Source organism: Haliotis rufescens, unplaced genomic scaffold (assembly GCF_023055435.1).
Source record: "Haliotis rufescens isolate VD_foot unplaced genomic scaffold, xgHalRufe1.0.p SCAF_2, whole genome shotgun sequence".
NCBI lineage: Eukaryota > Metazoa > Mollusca > Gastropoda > Lepetellida > Haliotidae > Haliotis > Haliotis rufescens.
The window spans coordinates 64,740,665-64,765,956 of record NW_025963890.1 but is presented as its reverse complement, the minus strand read 5'-3'; the positions used below and the strand labels follow the sequence as shown (position 1 = coordinate 64,765,956).

Genomic DNA, 25,292 nt, shown 5'->3' with positions numbered 1-25,292 from the left:
TTCAGGAACCAATCATAATGTTTATACTAGACGCCTTCGTACATTAGTTTCCGGTTAAACAGAAGAGAGGAGAGTTGATTTGTCATTCAACAAAGATTCAGGAAAATATTTAGATATTGGAAAGTACTGAGATCACATTAATCCACAAAATGTACAGTTTTGAAGGAGATTTCAGAAGAAAGCCCGTTCAGTCCTTGAGGGGTGCAAGTAAAAAGGTATTATGATCTGGTGATTACTTCTTTTGGTCAAGCGAAACTAATCTTCAATCAGCTGTTTTGGTTTTCAGTCTAAACATTGAGACAATTATAGTTTTTTTACATGGAGACGAAGGCGGCCCACCTCATATATTTCTATTGTTCGTTTGAAGACTCTACACGAATAATTATTGCGACTTGGTATTTCTGCGTAGTTGATCATAATGACCCATCATTTTGTAGTCTAATCCAAAATTGTAATCTAGGCCAAATTCAGTAATTTTGATTGTAATCCTACTGGGTCAAAAGCTTACACATTAATTAGGCCCAATTTAATTACAGATATGTTGTAAGCTCTTTCTAAAATTCAAATTATAACCGATATTTTAACAGTGATGCACTGTGGATTATAATGATGGAATTTTTGTCAGTGTCAATGTCAGTGTGTACATCACTGTTTGTTATTTGTTTGTTTGCCGAGCCTAACTGCCCACTCGATTTAGATATCTCTTATGACAAGCAAAGGTTGCTTGGAATCAATATTCTCTGTTTACAATAATCTCGTGGGGTCATATATGTATTCTGTATAATAATTGATATCATTGAGTCTGTGACTAGACATCTTAGCCAATGTTTAATTTGTTTGTTGCCATCATGGTCATTATCAATTTTAGTATGTCAATCAAAAATTGGGATCTTTTGTTGTCTTGTCTCAGTGCTTCAGGGGTGGTGGGCAAAGTGTTCACTTGCCATGCCGAAGACCTGGTTTCGATTCCACACATTGGTGCAGTGTGTGTAGCCCCTATCTAGTGTCCCCGCTGTGATATTGCATAAATATTGCTGAAATATTGCTATAACCGGCATAAAACTCTCTCATTCAGTGCTTCAGCTTGAGTAAAGCAAATATGGCCTTCTACCATGTCTACATTCAGACTACCTACATGAACATATTCCTGAAACCAAGCCCATCGTTTCCAAATGTCACTTACCCCATAAGCATGATAAATATTCAAGTCATTCTGATACTGTTATAATTAAGTATTTGGATGATGTCCTGATCAAAGTCATGAAGAATTTTGCCATTTTACATGTTGTAGGAACAGAAAGAATCACTGCTGAAGAGAGCACAAGAAGAAAGGCAAAAGAGAGAGGTAATTATCTTGTGCTGGTACAGTGGTAGAAAGTATAATACAATTAGTTTTATCATTGTTAACCTATATAAGACTAAATGGATGTTAAATGTATTCCTATTTATATAACTTATAAAGATTGCAAGTTCAGATATGCCATGAGATTGATAAATGATTGTTTTTTGTCCTATTTTTTTTCATAAATATCCATAATTGCTAAGAAAAAATTAACTAATCTTTACCGTGTTCACATACAGCTTATTTTACATTCTTGTTCTGTTCTGCTAATGATCATGCTAATTCAACATGTTGAAGTGTACCGCTATCCTTTATTAATGTGACATCACTGTTACTTAGCTAGGGTGGGAAGGAGCGCAGAGCGTAACTCACTATCTGGTCAAGTAGATTAATAGGTCTTCAGTAGTACATGATCATGTCAATAACAGTCCTGCAGCAAAGGTCTGTTAATCTTGCAAACAAATATTACCGTAATAACCAAGTTGAATATGTTGTCAGAGATCAAGCAGTAGAAAACAAACTCAGTTCAAACGTCAATGAGACTAAATCGTTTTTTAAAATACAAGTTACGCAGTTTTTCTGCAATAATATACCCCTTTTACACTGCTGTGTTTACTTTTTAAAAAAAGTAATATGCACAAAAAGAAACAGACTGTTATGTAAAGTTTTGGAATTATTTCAGGGTGCTTAAAAACATTACTTACAGATTTGTCTGTAAATTGGTAAAGGGTCACTCTTTGGAGCAAAGCACTGATACAGTGAATATGGTTAAGTACCTGTTGTGACAAACATGATAATTGGGATGACAATTAATATATTCAGCATTTCACGACATTTGGTGAATCATTACACACCTATCAATAATAATGTAATATATGTTGAAAACAAAAAAAATCAGACAGGTGGGATGTGAAACGAACAAATTTTTTCTACTAGGCCACTGATATATTTATTACCAGCCACAGGGGCGGTCGGGTAGCCTAGTGGTTAAAGCATTCGCTCATCACGCCGAAGATCCGGGTTCGAATCCCGACATGGGTACAATGTGTGAAGCCCATTTCTGGTGTCCCCCGCCGTGATATTGCTGGAATATTGCTAAAAGCGGCGTAAAACCAAACTCACTCACTCACTCACTATTACCAGCCACAGCTTTACCATGTTTACAAGTATACACTTATCTCAAATGCTGATCACCTTGTTTGTTGTACTGTTACCAGGGTATTTTGGATTACAGTTCTAATATGAACATTTTATGAAATCTTACAAAGTGTTTGGGTAAATTATTAAATGGAAATAGGAAGGATGATTGTATCTTGTTGAGTCAAGACCAGTGAGAGTATATCATGAGAAATCCAATTTTTGGGGAGACGGGAATAATTACATGGTCAGAAAAATGTTAAGGAGATAAAGTATATGGTCAGAATGTAGATAATTAACTTTGACGAATGCCATAATACCTGTTTTCCTTTCTATTTCGTGTCTGACCGATGAACTTAATGTTAGATTGAGGATTGCATTAGGAAGGAAGAGTTTAGTAATCAACGAACAGAGGGATAAGTCGAGGTGTTGTCTTGGGAAAGAATAGTTTTTTAACGTTAATCCAAACTGAATCTGGGTCCCGTTCCACAAAGCGATCTTAGCGCTACAACTATCGTAAGCCAGTGTTTAAGTATGGAAGTTACGATCACCTTAGCGCTAAGATCGCTTTGTGGAACAGGGCCCTGGAGATCAAGGGAAAAGGGACTTGCTAGTATCTATTTAAGGATAAGGGAATTTGAAACTAATTTGGCACGATGCCAAATGAATGATATATAGTTAATTGTCAGAGAGTTGTGCTGGGTCCGCTACACCCTTGGTTCACCAAGAAGGTCCTGATATTCCAGAAACGGGGATCGCAAACTCTTAGAAGGTTCTAGTGAACCTGACTCTTCCATGCGTCATCTAGCTTTGCCTAATAATTATTCTGCCATATTGTCATGATTATAGTAACATATAACCCTGTAACATGTTTAACTTTTTTACCCTTTGACTCATTCATCATGTTGTGGAGTAGAATAGTCCACTTTATTATATGTTGAGGGTTCTTTTGGCTTGTATTTGTAGGGAAATCGACAGAGAAATCTGAGTGCATGTAAAATACAAGCATTCTTTCGAGGATTTACATCCAGGAAGAAACTGGTAAGTATTAATCATTGTTGATGAAGATAAGCTTTGTCTCAAAAGGAAAGATACTGAAATCTTTACCTGTGGAAAGTAGAAACATAAGGCCCATCCATGAGTTCATTTGTAAAGGCCATTTTCATGTTATCATGCCAGAGTCTTTCCTCCCATGTGTCTCAGGCACCACCAACCATGTCCAGGGGTCAATTTCACCATGTTAACTGCTGGCCTGTTGGCCCGTGGCCAGTTAAAGTAACAAGGGGCTTGCTGAAATGTAAAGTAAATGGCCCATCAGGCAAGTCAAAATTTCACCCTTTCTCTGTGTATGTTTATTTTGCTTAATTGGATTATCTCGGTAGAATGACAACCGGCCACCATTTTGTAACGTCTTTATTTGCTCATAATTAGCCATGAAATGAGGCAAATGAAAGCCAAGTAGAATAGTCCACACTCAGAGTGTAGGAAAACCATGTTTTAGGGGTGAAGAGTTCTACAATTTTCAGATCCCTGCTAGGTGGCTATGTAAGAGTGAATATTAATTATCCTACCGTATTTTTTATCCCAGGGATGAAATTCTCTAGTGTCAGGATGATTCTCTCTTGTGAATTTGAACCAATACCAGTCCTAGTGTGTTTAATCCTATCCTATACTATACTATAAGGGTAACGCTGTTTTTCAGGGCATTATCATTTGCAGAAGCCTGAGGTCTTACATTAACTGCCCGATGAAGGAGGGCAGTTGAAACACCGAGGGCTTCTGCAAATGATAATGCCCTGAAAAAGAGCAAGACCGTTATTGTAGCTAAAATGGATGAAATTTGTTATCAAATAAAAAGAAACAACAATATCGGTTTTGAAACATTTACTGCAATCAACACGAATGTCGGTGACCCACTTTTACAAGTATGGAAACGTCATAGAACCACCCAGATGACATAACATCACCTATCCCTATCCTATGACATCACCTAACAACGGGCGCGATAATGTCCCGTCAAGGAATATGAGGGCATTATCAAGTTACAGTGGCCCGCTGATTTCTGTTAGCATGCGGGCGGTTTAATGATAATTCGATCCATTTTAGCTATAATCTAGAGTAACACTTCCCTTGGGATAATATTTAGGTAGAATATAATCCTTGCTTACAGCTACGCAACCACAGGTTCATTCACTTAGCGGCCTCCACCATTTTGTTGTAGGCCATTTAGTTTGGAGAAGGGCCAGTAGCTTTTATAAGGAGCAAGCCCTGCCGGCTACTTACAAATTTGTTGTTTGTTGTTAAATCTACCCCTGCATGCCCACATGAATGATACTCCCCTGCATAATAAAACATTTTGTTTCTGCTCTAAGAATATTATTGTTTGTGTTTTGTTTATGTAACCAGCGTTAGAAATTGGCACCAGTCCTGTAGTCCTTACCAGACTGCCCAATAGTAAAGGTATCCTAAGGACTAGTAGAAATTGGCCCATTTTAAGGGTTTTTGCTATATGTTATCATTATAAGGACTAGTGGTCTAAAACTGGTAGTTTCTAACCCTGGTAACTCAGATATTCAAAAGATTTCAACATGCTTATGGTATGGACTGTCATGTAACTTATCCATTTTCCATGTGTTTAGAGTGAAACCTTGCGTGCCGATTTTGACCAGAAGTTACAGCCAGTCAGCAAGGACAATGTTGTGGATATCCCAGTTATCATCACACTCACACAGAGACTGGCGTTCTTCTGTAGACCAGGCAGAGATGGACAGAGGCTGGTGAGGAGGGAGGCAGTGAGCATGGAGGATGGGTTTATGTTGTTTCAGCAAGTTTGCAGCTGTTCACAGCAGTGCACATCATTTGATATGTTTATGTGTGAACACATGTTGACTGACTGTTACCATATTGATAACGTTGACATAGACATTTCTTTTTCAGAGATGAATTATGAATTGTTGTTGAGTCAAGTAGACAGGAACACTTTGTACTTCACAACATCTTTCATTACTGTTCAAAACTGTCAGAGATGACCTGCAGTATTCATTAACCCTGTGGCTAGGGACCGCCTCCGTGGTCTAGAGCGTCCGCCCGGAGAGCGGAAGGTCCAGGGTTCGATCCCCGGCCGCGTCATACCAAAAGACATTAAAAGATGGTACTTGTTGTTACCCTGTCTGGCGCTCGGCATTAAGGGGCTAAAACAAGGACTGGTCGGCTCGGAGTCAGTATACTGTGTCTGAGTGGGGTATTCATGTTAAACTGCAGCATGGTATCTCAGTGAGCTAGCACTATAAATCGGCATCAGTCCGGACTAGTACAAGCAGCCACACACACACACACACACACACACACACACACACACACACACACACACACACACACACACACACACACACGTACATGCACGTCGCTATATAAGTGCAATAATCTTGGATGCGACGTTAAACCCCATTTCACCACCACCTGTGGCTAGGGGTGTCATTGATTGAAAGTTTTAGCATCAATATATGGACTAAGAAGTATCACAATGTATCTGTATCTGGAACAATAATAAGATTAATTATTCTGTATGTGTATTGATACAAATTACCTTATCTTAATCTTAATACATGTAAACATTTCTGTGGAAGTGAATTATTAATTAAGTTATCGTTATTAATAGATTTGTGTCAATTTGGTATCAACATATGATGTATATGATGACATCCCTACCTGTTGCCCGTAGCAAGTAGATAATGACACCTGAAGATGTGGTAGAGAGAATCCAAATTGCATGGACATCCACAGAGAAATTGTTCCCTATCCTAGCTTGTATGTTATTTGAGACTCCACACATTACTGTTGTCATGGTTACAGGTGTCAGTGTGCCAGCAGATCATCAAGCAGAAGGAGGCCTATCTTCAGACCTTGGCTCACTCCAATAAGAATTTGCAGCAGCTCAAACATCTTCTTGTGCTGTGTGTAAGGTAGTGTAGCAATATCTCCACTCATTATGTTTAGGTCAGCAAATACACCCAGGCTAAAAGGGCAGTGGGGTAGCTATATGGTTAAAGCATTCGCTCGTCAAGCCGAAGGCCCAGTTTCATTCCCCACATGGGCCCATTTCTGGTGTTCCCTGGAGTGTTATTGTTTGAGTATTGCTAAAAGCGTCATAAGACTCACTGTCCCAGGCTGACACAATAGGAGGGCAGTGGGGTGGGCTAGTGGTTAGGTGTTCGCTCGTCAGGCTGAAGACAGGGTCAATTCCCCACATGGGTACAATGTGTGAAGCCCATTTCTGGTGTCCCATACCGTGAAATTGCTGGAATATTGCTAAAAGCAACGTAAAACCATACTAACTAAAACAGCAGTTATATATCTTAACCACAGTTATTGGGTGCAATATCACATTTCATCATCTGTGTTAAAAACTGTGTTTTCTGCTAGTGCTACTAATACTATACTAAACTTGGTTAACAATCCAGTGAAATATACTCAAAATTATTGTTTTAATGAGGGTTTATTCCAAAAGGAAGCTGAACATTACAAATATGGTGAAAGCCTGAAAATATATAGGTGGAGTCAATGCATAGGGTTACTAATCTGCTAACTGCATGGTTACAAGTTAATATGATTTGGATTGAGGCTTGAATGTAAGTCCTCATCAAACAGAACATGGAAATTACAGCGTGAGTGAGTGTGGTATTACGTTGCTTGTAGCAATATTCTAATAATCTCACGGCGGGGGACACCAGAAATGGGCTTCACACATTGTACCCATGTGGAGAATCGAACCCAGGCCTTTGGCATGACAAGCTAACGCTTTAACCACTAGGCTACCCGACTGTCCCTGGAATTATAGACAGTTGAACCACTGGATAATATGTCTCACATGATCTTAAACACCTGTTATATATCATCATCTTTTTCTTTGCAGATACCTGAATAGCATTGCCTCCACTTCATCTCCCGTTGCTGTGCCAATGAGAATGTTAGAATTGTTTACCTCATCCAAGACATTTGTGTGTATAAAGGGACTCTCAGGCCAGTCGGAGACACAGCTGACACGCCAGATACTCAGCTATCTAGTTCAGAGAGGTTAGACTTGGAAACTCATTCCATCTAGAATGCAATCTCAGTATTCCGAATTAAGCATCAAAGTCGAGGAGTCCTTGTAATGACCCTAATATAAAGAAATATAGGTTAAGGGGTTCCATAAAACCAAGCAGCAAGCCCCCCCTTTATTTCAAACACTGAATCTAGTGAATGATGTACATCAGCTATTAGCCTATTACCATGAAGAGTTCTTTTCATTCCTGGGTCCTGTTCCACAAAGCGATTGTAGCGCTTTGGTGATTGTAAATCCTTTCCTTTAACATAGACTTACGATTGTCGTAGTGCTATATTTGCTTTTTGGAACAGGGTCTTTGGAGTACACTTTTTATGTGAACTGAGGCACTGATGACAACTGTGGTGGGAAGATAATAGTTTTTCTCTTTTTATTTCATGAGTACAACTTTGTAATTTTGGAAGTGACAAGGTATGGAGAATTGTTGTTGTTTGTTTGTCACATACTTTGATGGATGACAGTATGAATGATATTTAGATATTGCCACATTGTGTTTGCAGGTTATTTTGAGTGTATGTACACATTGCTGACAGAGAAAGTTCCCTCTAGTATTGAAAAGACTACCATCCCTCCAACCCCAGCAGCCTCCAGCATCTTTGAACTCATCATGAATCCATTAAGCTTTGCTGCATCAGCAACTGACAAGACGTTTAGGTAACAGTTTATGTCAGATTCAGATCACACCAGCCAACATATGAGAATAATAAATCATTAGATGATATGACAACCAAACGTCAAAGCATTAACACCTGTCATTTAAACCACATTCTGATACTGATAATGGAGTTTACAAATACGTCACAGAAGAGAAAGATTTGTCATCAGGTTTAAAAATGTAGGCAATTATTCTAGTTTGAATCTTGGTATAGGAATCATAGTGAAAGGATATCGTAACAAGTAAATATATTCTCTACTGACTGGTTGTGACAGCATTTTAGTAATGTCAAGCATATAAGTAAAATCATTCACACACAAATTAAAGATGGAATTTCTTATTTTGAATCCTGCTCGCTAACCTATTATATTTGTCGCCACTTTTCTTTCCTTCAGCCACTATGTCCTGCAGTGTGTATGTCGCATCTTCCTGTGTCCGAGGTACACGGATCAAATCAGTCAGTTCCTCCTACCAGCAATGGCATATGGGAAATACCCGTTCCCGTTCGTGGAGTTGATCCAAGGCCTGATCTCTCATACGTCCCAGAACGGTTCCAGCAAACGACGGCACCTGGAGCCAGAGCTGAAGCCAAGTCCCTGGCTCCTTGCGGCAGTTCTCACTCTGGCAGACAAGTATATCGGTAAGTCATGTCTGGGACTTTCTACACTGAATGCTATGTTGGTAAAGTGTAATGTCATGAAAGTCTGGTAATCAGGATATAAACTCTTTAGGGGAATAGACTTTCTGGAAAGAAATGGCATAATTATTCAATTTTTTTAATTTTGTTAAGTGATGAATAAATGTTTGGTTTTTTGGGGTTATTTTCATTTGTTTGTTGAATTGTTAACGTGCAGATAATTATGATAATCATGATGTTGTAAGTTCAAATTTGTCAAATTTACTGAAATATTTTTAGGGGAATGAAACTTTTGAATGAAGTCAATTCTAGTTGATGTTTGAAATGTTTTATTGTTTCTGATTGCATAGGTGACCTGACATCTGCAAACAGCTATGCTTACATGCAGCTGCTCCAGCACTTACTGCCGCAGCTTCCCAAACCTAAAAATATTGACATGGATGACGACTCAGAGGAGGAAGATATGGCAGTTGATGAGGTAGGAATGTCGCTGACACACTTGGTTTACGCTCAGTTTGTGATGAAAGCTTCAAGAAATTTATTTTAATTTTACTTTTGTGACATGAACCTGGATGATTTGTTGGTTTCAGGACTATGGATTTGCCAGTCTGTCTGACCTTCGTGAGGAGTGTATCCGATTGCTAGACTCTCCCGGGCACCTTCATTGTATGTTCAACTGTCTTCAGCGGAACTCTGACAGCCAGCTGCTGGAGGCCGTGTCTGTCATCTGCCACACCCTCCTGTCTCAGCAGAGGCTGTCAGTACACAGGCTGAGGTATGGCAACTGTAGTCATCACAGATTATCTCCCCTTGACCAGTAGGACTATGTCCTCCATGGCAGTCATGCATGTTTTATGTGAGGTTGTATTTTCCTCTTTGACATTTAAAGATCTTAATCCTCATTACTCCTTTCTGTTTGAAGGTGCAACTCACTACATGTGCACAGATTGAGTTTATGAATTTTTTTAATACATTTTTTTATCAACTGGGCTCAATACAGATTTACAGATTATCTCCCCTTGATCATTGACTCATTATGCATGACACCCGTGAGACAAATTAGCTCATCTTCACTTGACCATATCAATAGTGTTACCTTGGAAATAACCTATCATTATCTGAGTTATATCTAATTTGACTAACTGCTTGTTGTTTTTTTTCAATTGTGAACATATTAGAGTATCTCCCTCAATGCCCTTTGACTTTTTTTATTACTGTATAACACTACATCTCCAGATCATTATACATGTACTGTATAGACATAGGTACATAGTTATACATATTTAAGCTTACATCAATCAGTGTTTTGTTTGGTTATTTGTCAGTTATTCATTTGCCATTGCTTTTATCTTGTAGATTACTGTACAGTCTGGCATTCAACACTAAAGTGATACGCAACCTCTGGTACACGTGTGCCTCAGTGTCCACACCAACTGTCACCGGGTGAGTACAGACTGCCACCTGACAGTCATCATTCTAGCATGTACCTGTTTGATTGTAAACAGAGAGTGAAGGAACACACCTGTGTCTGGTATCTTGCTTTGTTACTCGCCTGTTGAAGATACCACTGTTTAATGACAATAAGCTGGTATTACAGTGTTTCATACCAAGGTGCGCGCTTGTGTACTGCAGGAATTAGATTCACTAACAAATATTGAAAACTCTCAACATCGCTGGACTCGTTCAATGACATTATGTTTAGAGATGATTGATCACTGAGAGGAGCTTATGTACACTTGACCCCAGCAACCCTGTTACTATTACTATGCTGACGTCACATGGCATTGTTTCGCCGGTGTATCTTGCAACAAAATTTCACAAATTACGTCACAGGGTATTGTGATTAAGGGCCCCGTTCATGAAAGGGATCGTAGCGCAACGACAGTCGAATGTCTATGTTAAAATATAGGTGTTACGATCATCTGAGTGCCACGATGGCTTTGTGGAACGGAACCCTGAATTCAAAGGTAGGCAGTTGTATGGTATTAAATAATTATGTTTCAGCTATTAATGTGTTTGAAGTATTATTCTGTAGTATTTAAACACAACTGGATTATGCTGGGTCTGTCGCCAAGTTACACACAACAGTTTAATTATGAAAGTAATAAATAAAATACTAAACATTCAAAACTCACTCTTGTTGTCTGTCTGAAGCAGTTTATTATAGTGTCACACGTTCTATATTATTTACAGCATATAAACAACCATCATCACAACATAATCAATAATTCATGCACATGTAACATCTTGTATCAAATCTTCGATGGTTAACAAAATATGTTTTGGTTGCAGTTCAAGCACCTCCTTGATTCTGATGTTAGCTCGAGGTTTACCGATGTTGAAGACGGATGTGAACCGTATTGTGCCGCTCCTCTCTGTATTCTGCTCCATGTTCAGTCACTCTCTCCTGACGCTACACGATGCGGACTTCTATGGTGATAATCAAGGTAAACCATGCTTTACATTTGAACATCTTTGAAGGGTATCTGAGGAATGGCTGGTTCAAAATACCAGATTTACCTTGAGTTTAATCCCAATACCTTGTCCTCTTTGGGCATTCTTCCCACTTTAGACCGCCTCCGTGGTCTAGTGATAGAGCGTCTGCCCGGAGAGCTGAAGGTTGGGGGTCGATCCCCTGCTGCGTCAATACCAAAAGACGTTACAAAATAGTACTTGTTGTTATCCTGCCTGACCCTCAGCAGTAAAGGGCTAAAACAAGGACTGGTCGGATCATAGTCAGTATACTGTGTCTAAATAGGGTATTCATATTAAACTGCGGCATGTATCTCAGTTGGCTAGCACCATAATATCGGCATTAGTCCGGACTAGTACAAGCAGCCAAACACACACACATGCATGCACGTCACTATATAAGTGCAACAGTCTTGAACATTACACCCGATTTCACCTCACCTCATCTTCCCACATTAAACAGGGGGCCACAGGTGGCCCAATTCACTGTGCAGAGTTGCATCCCTTGGGCATGCCAGAAACCTATGATTGTGGGTTTGAATCTTGGTTCGCCACGATTATGTTTCTAGGCTTGTCAGCACCATACCCGGGCTCTTGGGTTTCACCGAAGTGGTAAACATCTAAGACCTGCATCACTTCGGGCTGTGATATAACTGGAATACTGTTAAAAGCGGGAGTTAAACACAACTCACTCACTCACATTAAACAGAGATGTAGATACACTTCCAAAGGATACTAATCCCATCACTTGCTCCAAGGGATACTTATCCCATCACATGTCACTCAAACTTCTTTCCGTCATTATACAGCTCTAACATGTCTAAATGTCAGCAGTAACAATAGACAAACACTGACATGAAAGTTTCTAATCAAGTGAACAAAACCAAGACCCATGTTTTCTTTACTTGTTACATTAGATTTGATAGTTACCTTGTTTTATATGTGGTTTCTATTTCATGACACAAGAAGCAAAGTGTCTGTCATCCAAGTCATGATGCAAGTATTATTTCCTGTTTGTTCATGAGTGACACGGTATTCTCTCCAGAGCAAAGCACAAGTATGCCATTTAGAATAGATGAGCTGGTTCCGATGAGTCGAGCACTGAGAGATGCCTGTCTTGGCATCATTGAACTGGCCCACCCGGACGCCAAGCGAGCAGTGAATGATGATTACCGACTAGCATTACAGAAGACGGGGATCAGGAACAGGGAGATGGTGGGAGAGGAGGAGGAAGAGGAGACACGCCAGTGGGCGTACCTGTTTAAGGTGACGATAAATAATTCCCTCACGTAACCAAGAACAGGATAAGAGAAATAGTGACCATATCTATAGTGATGAGTCACTTTTGTGATTCGATATCTCCATATATCTCATTATGCACTCTATACCTATGAAGTTCCGGGTTAGAATAGGTCTTCAGCACCCCATGCTTGCCATTATATGCTTGTCATGAGAGGCCACTAACGGGTTGGTCACACTCTCTAACTTGGTTGATGCATGTCATCGTATCTCAATTAGGTGGATCGATGCTCATGATATCAATCAGTGCGGTCAGGTCCAGACTTGATTATTTACAGACTGCTGTCATATCGTTGGAACATTGCTGAGAGAGGCGTTAAACAACAAACAAACAATCAATGTTTTTGCTGAACTGAATTAGAATTTGGTGTGAAATGATTAAAATGATCAGTTTCAGTGGCATCAGTAGTAAGAATATCCTTTGAGATATTAATCTTTGTTAATATATCTTTTCAAGATTAACTTTATTTTGTTGTAGGTTATTTCCAATTTAGTTCGCCAGTTACATACCAGGAATTCCAGGAGGCCATATTGTTCATTTGGCCATTGGTTGGCAGACCACATACAGATTAATGCAGACAAGGTAAAGACAGAGAAGTTTATAAGCACTTGATGATAATAATTCAGTAAATTTAAAACTATATAATAAAATGATTCTAGGATGAGAACTAGTATGTATCATAAACCTTTCGTGAATTTTCCTCTTCAAAATAATCATGTAAAAATTTATACAAAATAAATCTAATCCAAAACTGAATTGTTGTGAGGAATGTATTGGTTCTACAATATGAAATAAGAAATACTTAGGCTGTGATAATCTGTTTCCAGCCCTCGCAGATTTATCGGGCCCAGAATGCTGTGTTTGTGAGGAGGCCATTTGGTGTTCTCAGGACTCTCACAAAGACCAACTTTGGTAAGTTGTTTTGGAAGTTCAATAAATTGGAGAAAAAGACATTTCAAACCATTTCGAGAGAATTTAATTTTGACACGAAGCTTGTTGACCATATCTAACATAGAATACCTGCTATTTTAAGTACATAATTACCAGTTACCGTTTTATTATTTCCGTCATTCACTACTTGCAGAAGATGATGGACCACCATTGGCCAATCGGGATGTGAGGAATCTAGTCATTCTTACTGAGCTGCCATTCGTTGTGTCCTTCTTCGACAGAGTTAAAGTGAGTCCTTGTCAAACGTCAAAGTATTCCAGGGGCGGTCAGGTAGCCTAGTGGTTAAAGCATTAGCTTGTCACGCCGAAGCCCCAGGTTCGATTCCCGACATGGGTACAATGTGTGAAGCCCATTTCTGGTGTCCCGCACCGTGATATTGCTGGAATATTGCTAAAAGTGGCGTAAAACCATACTCACTCACTCACTCAAAGTATTCCATGTTATCCAGGTTTCAGAAAATTCTATTTTCATTTGGTTGATGTTGCTGAAATTAGACATGTTTTGGTGATGGATAACTTTGAGGGTAATTGGACCAACTGAATTCGAGAGCAATTCAATTTTGCATTCTCAAGATATATTTTAGAAAATCTTCATGTACAATTACTAGTAATATAATTCAATGATAACAGTGTATAAGGCCCCCATGGTATTAGCTTGATCCAACACTGTATGGGTTGGATTACCCAGAGCTAATGATTTGAAAATGTGGCTGTGACTTTTGTGACAGACTTTAGGTCCAGTGTCGGCCTCTTGGTAGGCCTCTTGGTAGGCCTCATGGCCTCATGGCAGTAGAATGATTTTTTCATCTGTTACTTTATTTTTTGACTCAGTCAATGAGGTCATTTAGGATTAGATATTTATCATCCAGAACTGGCTTACACAGGAGATATCACTTTGGGGCTGCAATTAGGTTACGTTACATCACCTGTTACCATGACATCACAATCAAATGACTAATCTTTCTGCCATAGATCTCAGAAGACACTCAGGTCAGGTTGCTATGTATTGTACATGTGTAACACTCCATAACATAACACAACATTCTATAATACTGTATATCGCTGTGTATAAGGCGAGTTTTTCGTACCTAAAATGAGGGGGCTAAGAAGGGGGGTCGTCTTATACACGGAGTCGAAGATCTCACATTATTTTTCCACTGGCGATGTCGACCGGCGTCCGATAGCCAGCCCAGCATTTGACAATAAAACTTCGCATTTCGTCCTAAATAACTGTTCCAATAACTATTTCCATACATAAACATGATTTGTATCTCTTTTCCTTGAATAAAGTTTAATAATTTCTGCAAATAAAGTTGAAATGACCCTCTCCTCGATGCACATTGTCAAACCAGCTGACAAGGTAAAACAATCAACATCCGTGAGTAGAGAGCCGGAAGTACCGGTAATCATTTGCATATTGCACATGTGACCTAACATGTGATAACCGGTGAAGCTGACATCAATTCCCACTGTTTTTACAGTTGTATTAACAAGTGTTGGAGACGGTGTGTACAAGTGATTGTGGAATAAACACGCTGAATGTGAAGCAAACATAAGCCTAGTTAGTTACAACATAGTTAATTGGCGATTAAATTACTCACCATTGTCTCTTATATGTTATTACTTCATAAATGAATTTTATTTTACGGGCACCAAATTGGTGTCGTACCGTGTAAACACAAAATGGCGACGTGTGCCGGAGTTACACACGCGACCTATCATTGTAGAAAAAAAACAACGCAAGATAAACATATTTTTATTGCATATATAAGGTTTGTGTGCGCACTTGTGATGTGTGCGAAATACGCATCAGTCGGAAAGCCCATATTAAATCTCCAAAGTAACTAACTAACTAATTTGTGATGTCCGTGTGCGAAATACGCTACAGTCGGCAAGAGCACGTTAAATCTTCTACCGGTATATCAGTCAGACTTGTGATGTGTTTCATTCCAGATCGCCTTATACACGGAGTATAGGATTTTGGGTTGATTTTTAAGGCGTGTACAGGGGGGTCGTCTTATACGTGGGGTCGCCTTATACACAGCGATATACGGTATATGCTCTATAACATGTTGAGGGGCGGTCGGGTAGCCTAGTGGTTAAAGCATTAGCTTGTCACGCCAAAGACGCAGTTTCGATTCCTGACATGGGTACAATATGTGAAGCCATTTCTGGTGTTCTCCGCTGTGATATTGCTGGAATATTGCTAAAAGTGGCGTAAAACCATAGTCACTCACTCACTCACTCACTCACTCACTCACTCACTCACTCACTATAACATGTTGATCCTGTACATGATGGTGCTTCTCCACAGATCCTGCAGCGCTTGATAAATGCTGACAAGGAGGAATCTCAGGGTGATATGTCCAACTTCATGATGGGGCCGTCAATCAATGTCATGATCAGGAGAAACTACATATACGAGGATGCTTTTGACAAACTTTCTCCAGAAAATGGTAAGCGATCATATTTCATTTAGATAAGGGGCACGGGTGGCCCAGTCGTCTAAGGCGCCGTGATTCGCTGTGCAGAGTTGCGTCCCTTGGGCAAGCCAGAAACCTATGATTGTGGGTTCGAATCCCGGTTCGCCCCGATTATGTTTCTAGGTTTGTCAGCACCATACCCGTGCTCGTGGGTTTCACCGAAGTGGTAAACATCTAAGAGCTGCATCACTTCGGGCTTTCCTCCCACATTAAGCTGACACGCCGTGATATGAATGGAATACTGTTAAAAGTGGCTTTAAACCCAACTCACTCACTCACTCACTCACTCACTCACTCACTCATTTAGATAAATGTATATTAAACTTTTGATCAGCTACATCCATCAAGTTACAAGCTGTATGACTATTAAAACTATTATCTTTGATAGTATGTTTTGCCTGATCTTTGCCTTGAAATTTACAAGAGTCCACATTATGTTCGTGTGTTTTTGCAAGTGAAAAGCATGTGTTAGTTAAGTCAGTGTTTATCATGTCTCTATTTCTACTTCCATTCAGAGCCCAACATGAAACTGAAGATGAGGATACAGCTTATAAATGCAGCAGGTCTGGACGAGGCTGGCATCGACGGTGGCGGTATCTTTCGAGAATTCCTGTCCGAACTCCTCAAGACTGGCTTTGATCCTAACAGAGGCTTCTTCAAGTATACAGTGGACAGACTGCTGTACCCCAACCCACAGGCGCAGGTGCTTGTGGAGGACTACACCAAACACTACTTCTTCCTCGGTCGCATGCTCGGCAAGGTAGGACAACTGCCCGATCAACTGGATGATCTTGTTAGGTCCTGTTTGTGTGAAACTGTCCTGATTGCTGCGTTCATGTTGCTTTCATCATATATAAAAATAATTAAATAACACCCTGGGTTTAGTATGACTAGAGATAATCTGTCATGTCATGTGAAATTTGGGTGTTCTCTTACTTCTACTGTGTAGTATGATGTTGATGACATGGATCATTACTCATGGTGTGAACCACTGGTTTGCGTTGACCAGACCAGATCATGTTCATGGTGCTGTGATACAGTTTGACTGTTGCCGACTTCCTTGTAAAACACTTGTATTCACTCTCCCATCATGCTCCTTGCTAGAGTAATCCTAAATAGCACCATATCTATAGGGGCCCAGTTGGCCCAGTCGTATATAGCATGATAATATCCAGAGTTGTGTCCCTTAGCCATCATGCATGGTAGTGAAACTCCATTATCTCTACCCTGTATTTATATAATGAATCTTCAGCATAATCTGTATTATCACCATGGTCAAGTATCCTTCTCCAACTGCAGCTAACTCAACGTATGATTGATGGCCCTGGGAACTCTACAGGGTTCACTGCTACATGCCTACAGTTGTTGCTTGTTATTTGGAATTGTGCCTTTGTTACTCCTATTGCTTATGTGTGCCTCTTCTCCTTGTCAGGCGATCTATGAAAACATGCTGGTGGAGCTTCCTTTTGCCAGCTTCTTTCTGGCAAAGATGTTGAGTCGACATAGCGCCAATCTTGACATCCATCATCTGCAGTCTATGGATCCTGTCATGTACAAGTGAGTTCTTCAGAAATATCACCAGTTTTTAGGCCTTACATTTTTTACCTTGGTTTACAGATCCGCCGACCACAGTCTGCCCTCATATTATGTTTCTGAATAACAACTTTATTTCTGTAATTTCAGGAACACTCCATATCAGATATGGTTATGGTACATCAAAATTTATTGTGATTTAAAAACTTGATATTAAGCCATTGATCAATTTATTTACTTATCCTGCATTAATCCTCAACGCATTTACTGCTTACCTTACGACAAGAAGAGACAGCGCCTAGCGATGGTCCTGGGTGAAAGAGAAAAAGATGTTTCCATCTCAAGTCCCGCTTTTTGTAGGGCGATTGCCACTGTCGTGTGACCAGATGTGATGTCACATCAAATAATATACCGCTTGTCGCCGACCAGAAAGGATGTGTCTTACCTTGGCTCTCCAACCTTTTGTTTAAATTGGTGGTTAGCTTCTCCTACCACACTAAATTATGTCTACAATGGGTGGCGTATTTCTTGCATATTACTTTCACTTGTTTGTGTATTAATATGTGGGTGTATACAAATGTAAAAAATATTTAGATTTTACTAATTTACTTTTTTTCATGATTTGTAGGAACCTTTTATTCTTAAAGACATATGATGGGGATGTGTCTGATCTGGGTCTGGACTTTACAGTAGTTAACAGTGAATTTGGAGAGACTGTGGTGAGTTTTTATCAATATGACAAGCATTGCATAGTGCCAGTTGCTAATGTCAGCAGTGAGTTACAGACGAGTTTACAAACCAATACAACCAGTGATAACAACAGAAATAATCTGACTTTCAAAAGAATATTCCACATCTGCTTTGTATGCATTCTGAGAACCTAAACTTGATCATGTTGATCAAAGCAATTTTGTAGATTCAGTTCTTTGTTTCAAATACTGTATATCAGTGTCTATAATGTGACCCCCATCTGCAGAAACCTTAAAAATCATATGCTAATTTATATAGCCTGTCTATATAGTGTTCGACCGCCTCCGTGGTCTAGTGGTAGAGCTCCGCCCAGAGAGCAGAAGGTCCGGGGTTAGATCCCCGGCCGCGTCATACCAAAAGACGTTAGATGGTATTTGTTGTTACCCTGTCTGGCGCTCTGCATTAAGGGGCTAAAACAAGGACTGGTCACCTCGGAGTCAGTATACTGTGTCTGAGTGGGGTATTCATGTTAAACTGTGGCATGGTATCTCAGTGTGCTAGCACTATAAATGATCATCAGTCCAGTCTTGTACAAGCAGCCACATGCACACATGCATGCACGTCGCTATATAAGTGCAATAATCTTGGACGCGACATTAAACCCCATTTCACCTTACCTCACTTCCTCGGTACTAATTTCTGTGTACTGTGTTCTGGCCTGAGTTACCTTAGCACAGCATATATCTGACACATTTGTAACTGGTTAGTTTATTAGCAGTTTGTCAATTAAATGGTGAGAGTTTGCATTGATCATCATATTACTGTCAGGCAAGATTTATTTATTTGTGTCACTTTCTTCTCAACGCAGTTGGAAGAGTTGAAAGCTGGTGGGAAGAACATTGCTGTGACAGCCAACAACAGGATCGAGTATATACACCTCATGGCGGACTACAAGATCAATAAACAGGTACACGTCATGGAATCTGTCAAAGACAAGTACAGTGATCCCGATCATACTGATGATAATACAAAATATTCTATTGACCTATTGTCATATTGAAATACAAGAAAATTCATCTGATCAAAATCACAACGTTTACCTTTGTAGGCATTAAGAGCAGTTACATTTGATCATATATAGAGATATTGTTCATACTTCAGTAGGTAAGTATTATCAAAATGGATAAGAAGTTAACTTTGAAAGTTTAAGTAATCATTTTGTCCTGCCCGCAGATCCGCACCCACTGTACGGCATTTCGACAAGGAATGGCTGATGTCATCTCCATTGAGTGGCTTCAGATGTTTGATCCCACGGAGTTGCAGGTCCTAATCTCCGGGGCAACCGTCCCCATAGACATTGATGACCTTCGGCGCCACACCAACTACTCCGGTAGGACGCGTTGTAGTGAATTATACATAGAATCTTTCGTAGGGTTTCCATAATGTTTATGCAAAATAGGCATCTAATACCCTTGCTTTCAACCACCCCAACCTCTTACTCCCCTATGAAGATCAAGATTACGATTGGTCATCAGCAACCCATGCTTGTTGTTAGAGGCGTCTAACAGTATCGAGTGGTCAGGCTCACTGACTTGGTTGATGCATGTCATCATATCCCAGTTACTTAGATCCATGCTCATGATGTCAATCACTGGATTGTCTGGTCCAGACTCGATTGTTTACAGACTGAATTTTATAGCTGGAATATTGCTGAGAACTGCGATAAACAACAAACAAACAACACCCTTGCTCAACCTTAATGTTGGGGTGTAACAAGTCAGCTAATGTTTGTATCAGTATTTCCAGTCTCAAAACAAGACCATCCAAGTATAGGCAAGGGTGGCAGGTAGAATAGGATGAATATAAACTGTAAAGTGGTATGTACTGCTTGTAGGAGGTCTCAAGCCAGTGTATTATTTATTACCGGTAGCTCAAATCTACAAAATATGTATAAGTTGGGCAATTATCAACTGTCCTTTCCTTTCATGATGAAAATGTTTCCTTAACATATCAAGTATCAAGTTTCCATGCATCATACTGTGTATCGTATCTTACTATCTAGATATCATATAGGCAATGTATCATTACAGCCCTACCTAGGGGTAGTTCAAATGGGATTCACAAGGTCTAAAGTTTGCATAGTTTAGCTTCTCATTCTGTCATTACAGCAATCATCAGACTATTGGTCATTGGTTTTCTGGTCCCATGGCTGACTTTGCAAGTTGTCTGACATTTGATGATTTGATGATGTCATTGATTTCATGGATATGCGTTCTTAGTTCATATGTCCCTGATCAGTTATAAGCATGGTAAAAATATAACATTGCCCAACTACTGATGTCATCATTCTGAAATAGGATCATTACGAGGGAACTGTTCAATCACATATACATATTTTTTAAGTTGTGTTTAAATGTTGATTTGACCGAAACAGCAATCAGCGTGTATTGTAAACCACGAAGAGTGAAAGATGTGTTCAGGGATTGTGCCTCTGTTCCAGGTGGTTACACTGAAGACCACGATGTCATCAAGATGTTCTGGAATGCTGTGGCAACCTTCACTGATCAGCAGAAACGACAACTCCTGAAGTTTGTCACCAGCTGTTCTCGGCCTCCGCTGCTGGGTTTCAAGGTAGGCAGATTGTTGAGGAGACTCATCCGTGGGATCAGGTGAAATATTAGGTGTCAAAGGGTAGACATGTGATTGTTCTTCACTAAATAATGAGACTGAACTGTGTTAGTGGGGACACAGGCAGCCCAGGCGTCTCAGGCACTGCAGTTTGCTGTGCATGGTTGTGTCCCTTGGCTCATGATCAAATCCCAGTTTGCCCCGATTATGTTCCTAGGTTTGTTAGTACTATACCCATGCTTGTGGGTTTCATCTGTGACTTTCTTCACTCTGGGCTTTCCTCCCACATCAGGCTAACACGCTGTTATATAACTAGAATACTGTTCACATCAGTGTCATACCCAATTCACTCACTTGCTCACACATAGTCCATTTTGAACTAATCATGCTAAAGTTGCATGCTGTTGTATAAGGTATGAACAATTAGGAAAGGTCTTAAACTGTTGATTTACCCGTCTTTAAACACCATTGATGAATGTAGGTTAGAAATATCCTTGCATTACAGTGTTATGAAGTAGTATTTGTAAATTTTTGTATTCTACATGCCGTTTTATATGCTCGTGCAATGCTACATACATCTTCAGCGAATGAACATTTTGCGACATCCAATATCGAAGAGCACATGTGTTTACGAGCAATACAGTGTTACCTATCCTGCTTAATTAAATTAACAGCCTACCGCTAAAGAAAATTTAGTACATACCGCCAACAACATTTCAAGATCCTGCAGTCTGTCTGTTGTTAATATCACCAAATGTGATCCTACTGTTGCTGAGTTGAACCTATCTTTGTTCATAAAAACACTGCCCTGAACTATAAATACCATATAATCACAAGGAATACTTTTAAAGACTCACACATATGAAGTTATGATGTGTTCATGGTCAAATCTGTTTAATGTATTGTAGGACTTGTACCCAGCCTTCTGTATTCACAACGCGGGAAAGGATCCAGAACGACTGCCGACAGCAAGCACCTGCATGAACCTGCTCAAACTGCCGGAGGTGGAGGAAGAGGGGATGCTTAGGACGAAGCTACTGTACGCTGTGGAGTCCGACTCAGGATTCGAACTCAGCTAGTGATTGGTCCACAGAATCGTATCATAATGTGAACTCCAATTTGAGCTCAACTAATGAATGCCATTGGAACAGACCCTGGATGAAGTGATTTTAACAAACTGGCTCACACACTGAATGGATTGCAGTTGTACTCTGGAGACTTGTGATACAGTGTACAGATACAAGGCCCATGGGTGTGTGGGTTGTGTCTGTATGGAGATTCCGATGCAGACATGTTATACTGGTGCTTGGAGCATAGTTTTTCAACTTGGACATATCACATAGCACACAGTAGGGCCACATTTCAGTGGGTCATTACACAGCATTGATTGTGTGAACTAATATATGTATGCTGTAGATAGACTGTGTTTCACCTAGCACATCATTGTCTCAAGATGATGACCAGATTGTAATACTTGTTCCCCATCATCTACCAATCAAGGCTAAGACCCTGAAACTAGCTGGACTGGTTCGTTTGGGTTGTGATTGCTAGATGTGGGTTAGAGCTTGTTCTTTCAGCAGTCGCTTGTCTAAGACATGCCCGCTGCATTCATCTCCCTATCTTTTTTGGAACAAGGCTGAGGTAGTTCTCACGAGATAGGGATGTACAGCTGTTATATGTGAATGTTTGTTGAAGCAAGATACATAAATCAAAATAGAATTATGAATCAAAATCTTTTAAAGAACACTACTACTGAAATGTTGTTAGAAAACAGATTATTTTTTTTATATATTATTAATTTTGAGATTTTTTTTATAAATTATGTACTCAGCTGTTTTCACAATTCAATATTTGTGAATTTCAAATCTGGTTTGAACCAGCACATAAAATAACAAATATTTTATTAATTGGTTAATTCTCACAATGTCTCACAATGTCCGGGTCTTTGACCTTTGCAGAAATTAAATTAAACTGATGTCAGCTACTTGGGGCGGTCAGGTAGCCTAGTAGTTAAAGCTTTCGCTTGTCACGCCGAAGACCTGGGTTCGAATACCGACATGGGTACAATGTGTGAAGCCCATATCTGGTGTCCCCCGCCGTGATATTGCTGGAATATTGCTCACTCATTCAGCTTCTGAGTACTATAGGACACCAGCCATTATTCAGAGACTTGTCACAAAACATTGGTAAACTGAAGATTAAGTACTGAGACGAGACTGAAGATGTGGTCTGTTGATTATTATGTACATACCAAAGAAAACGATGTTATGGTCATAATTTCTTTTTAAGAAAGATAAGATCTTTATGAAGGGTAGCATGTCTGTGAATATTTCTTAATTTGTATTTATACATGTTAGAGATAACTTATAAATAAAATGTTTGTTATAATTTTGACTTATGGTCTATTTACATAGTTCAAGTAATCAAATGTTCTGTAATAAAGTCACATATGAGCGTATATCTGAATGAAGCTAGTTATCTGTAGTCCAGTTGGAACTGTATATTTGTAATATTTGCATATGTATAGCACAACCCGAATGATGCTGAATATTGTATATATATTTAGGCCTTATATCTTTTTTAGTTGGTTTACAAAACCGACCGACAAGAAAAACAAATTACTTTTCACACAAAACATTTCAGGCCCACTTTTTTAGTGATAAGGTAAAATGAAAAAAAAAACCGCAATATTTTATCACCTCTGTTCATACAAATGTTGAATAAAATGTCTAAAAATCTATATTCTAACCCAAAAGTCTTGATGAATTATATTTCAGTATCTTGCCATATTACCGTATATTTGACATAATAAGCGCCCACGGCGATATTTGTTAATATATTGCCTAGTGAACAATCCCAATTAGCACCCCTTCCCATTGATCAATGTACACAAGACTTATTTATTCGTGTATAATACACACTTGTGTGTTATATGCACCCTTAATCATGGGCAATTAAATTCTGGAAAAATATATGTCATATATAAGCATTTCAGGCTGTCAGCATAAACCACGAAATTTACGATTTTTCAACTCTGTTTTTTTTTTATATCAAAATAATATTCTAATAAGAGCCCCCTAATTCTAATTTTGAGTCAAATACGGTAACTCTTGTTTGTTTTTCAAGCAATAGTGGCTGTACTAATTTGGAAGGATTTCTTTTACCACCTACATTGATTTTATGCTAAAATTGTTGTGAGCCAACTAATTAAAACATAAGGCCTGAACATGCTTAAAGTAAATTATCATGTCTTGAACTGTTTGATATCACTTGTCCACTTATATTGTCAACATTTACACCTCAATATCAATCGTGCTTCTCCTTGAACAGAAATGTGTAGTAGGATTTCCTGTATGTTGAGCAGTGACAAAAATAACTGCCTGCCCCCCTGCCCGTGGCTGGTAACTTTTTCCTCCACCTGTCCGACTGTTTAGCAGATAATTATAAGAGTACTTACTTATTCAGTTTTATCATAACTCTTTGTAGATTCTCAAGTAGTTGTTTGCATTACTTTAACTGAAACAAGACATGATTTGTCTCTTATTTTTCGCGATATTTCAGCATTTATAATGTCTGAATGAGAGCAGGTCACTGTGGAGATGGGTAGGCAACACTTATAAGCCCCCTGCCCGACTGTCTTGTTGCGTTTCAGAATTATTTCAAACACTGAAGTTGAGTATGTTTACTTACAATAGAGGTTACCTAGAGATGTAACCTCGCTAAATTGAACGTGGAACTGAATGTGCAGCATGAGGTTTCAAATGTTAAATTTAGCGCAGTTATATCAACAGGTAACCTATCCCTACACTGAAAACACATAATCTTTATCTTCTAATTAGTTATTTTATGCCATAGTCAGCAATATTACAGCCATATGACTGCAGCCTATAAATAATCGAGTAAAAGTAACTGTAAAAGCAGTACTATTCTAAAAATATCAGCTTCCGTGGTGATGCGGCCATCAAATTGGCTGTTTCAATCAGGGGGGGTCATTGTGATTTGAAACCTCTGATCAACCATTCAAAATCGAGTATTTTCCAAATTAATGGTAGAATAAATGATCAACACTTAGTGCACTGTTTGACAAGAACTTGAAAGTATAAAGGTCATGAGTTATTTAGAAAGTTGAGTTGAAGCCTTGCATTTTAACACCCATAACTGAAACAATGTTTTACATTGATTGGCAAAGCTAATGAAAGATGACATACTAACCTGTTATTTAACTAACTCCTATTTTGTACACAAGGTTATTGTAGAATGATTTCAATACCATAGAGTCCATTGATTGCCTTAATCTTATTTGAATGGAAGCCATGGTTGTATGTACAGATGTCAAGAGCCAGACAGCTGTAGTCCGGGCC

The 25,292-nt window shown here is 39.2% G+C and overlaps 1 protein-coding gene across 1 annotated transcript; it reads left to right on the top strand.

The window, feature by feature from the left end:
• Positions 1-59: 59 nt before the first annotated feature.
• LOC124116726 (ubiquitin-protein ligase E3C-like) lies at positions 60-23,849 on the top strand. Its single transcript, XM_046478186.2, has 24 exons — positions 60-215; positions 1,292-1,345; positions 3,446-3,520; positions 5,119-5,256; positions 6,332-6,441; positions 7,392-7,552; positions 8,084-8,237; positions 8,634-8,878; positions 9,226-9,353; positions 9,466-9,650; positions 10,232-10,318; positions 11,168-11,322; positions 12,393-12,613; positions 13,125-13,229; positions 13,475-13,559; positions 13,732-13,826; positions 15,912-16,053; positions 16,596-16,840; positions 17,513-17,637; positions 18,242-18,332; positions 19,172-19,270; positions 19,537-19,693; positions 20,804-20,934; positions 21,840-23,849. The coding sequence occupies exons 1-24, from the start codon at positions 150-152 to the stop codon at positions 22,008-22,010; spliced, it is 3,225 nt and encodes a 1,074-aa protein (XP_046334142.2). The 5' UTR covers positions 60-149; the 3' UTR covers positions 22,011-23,849.
• The last annotated feature ends 1,443 nt before the right edge of the window (positions 23,850-25,292 follow it).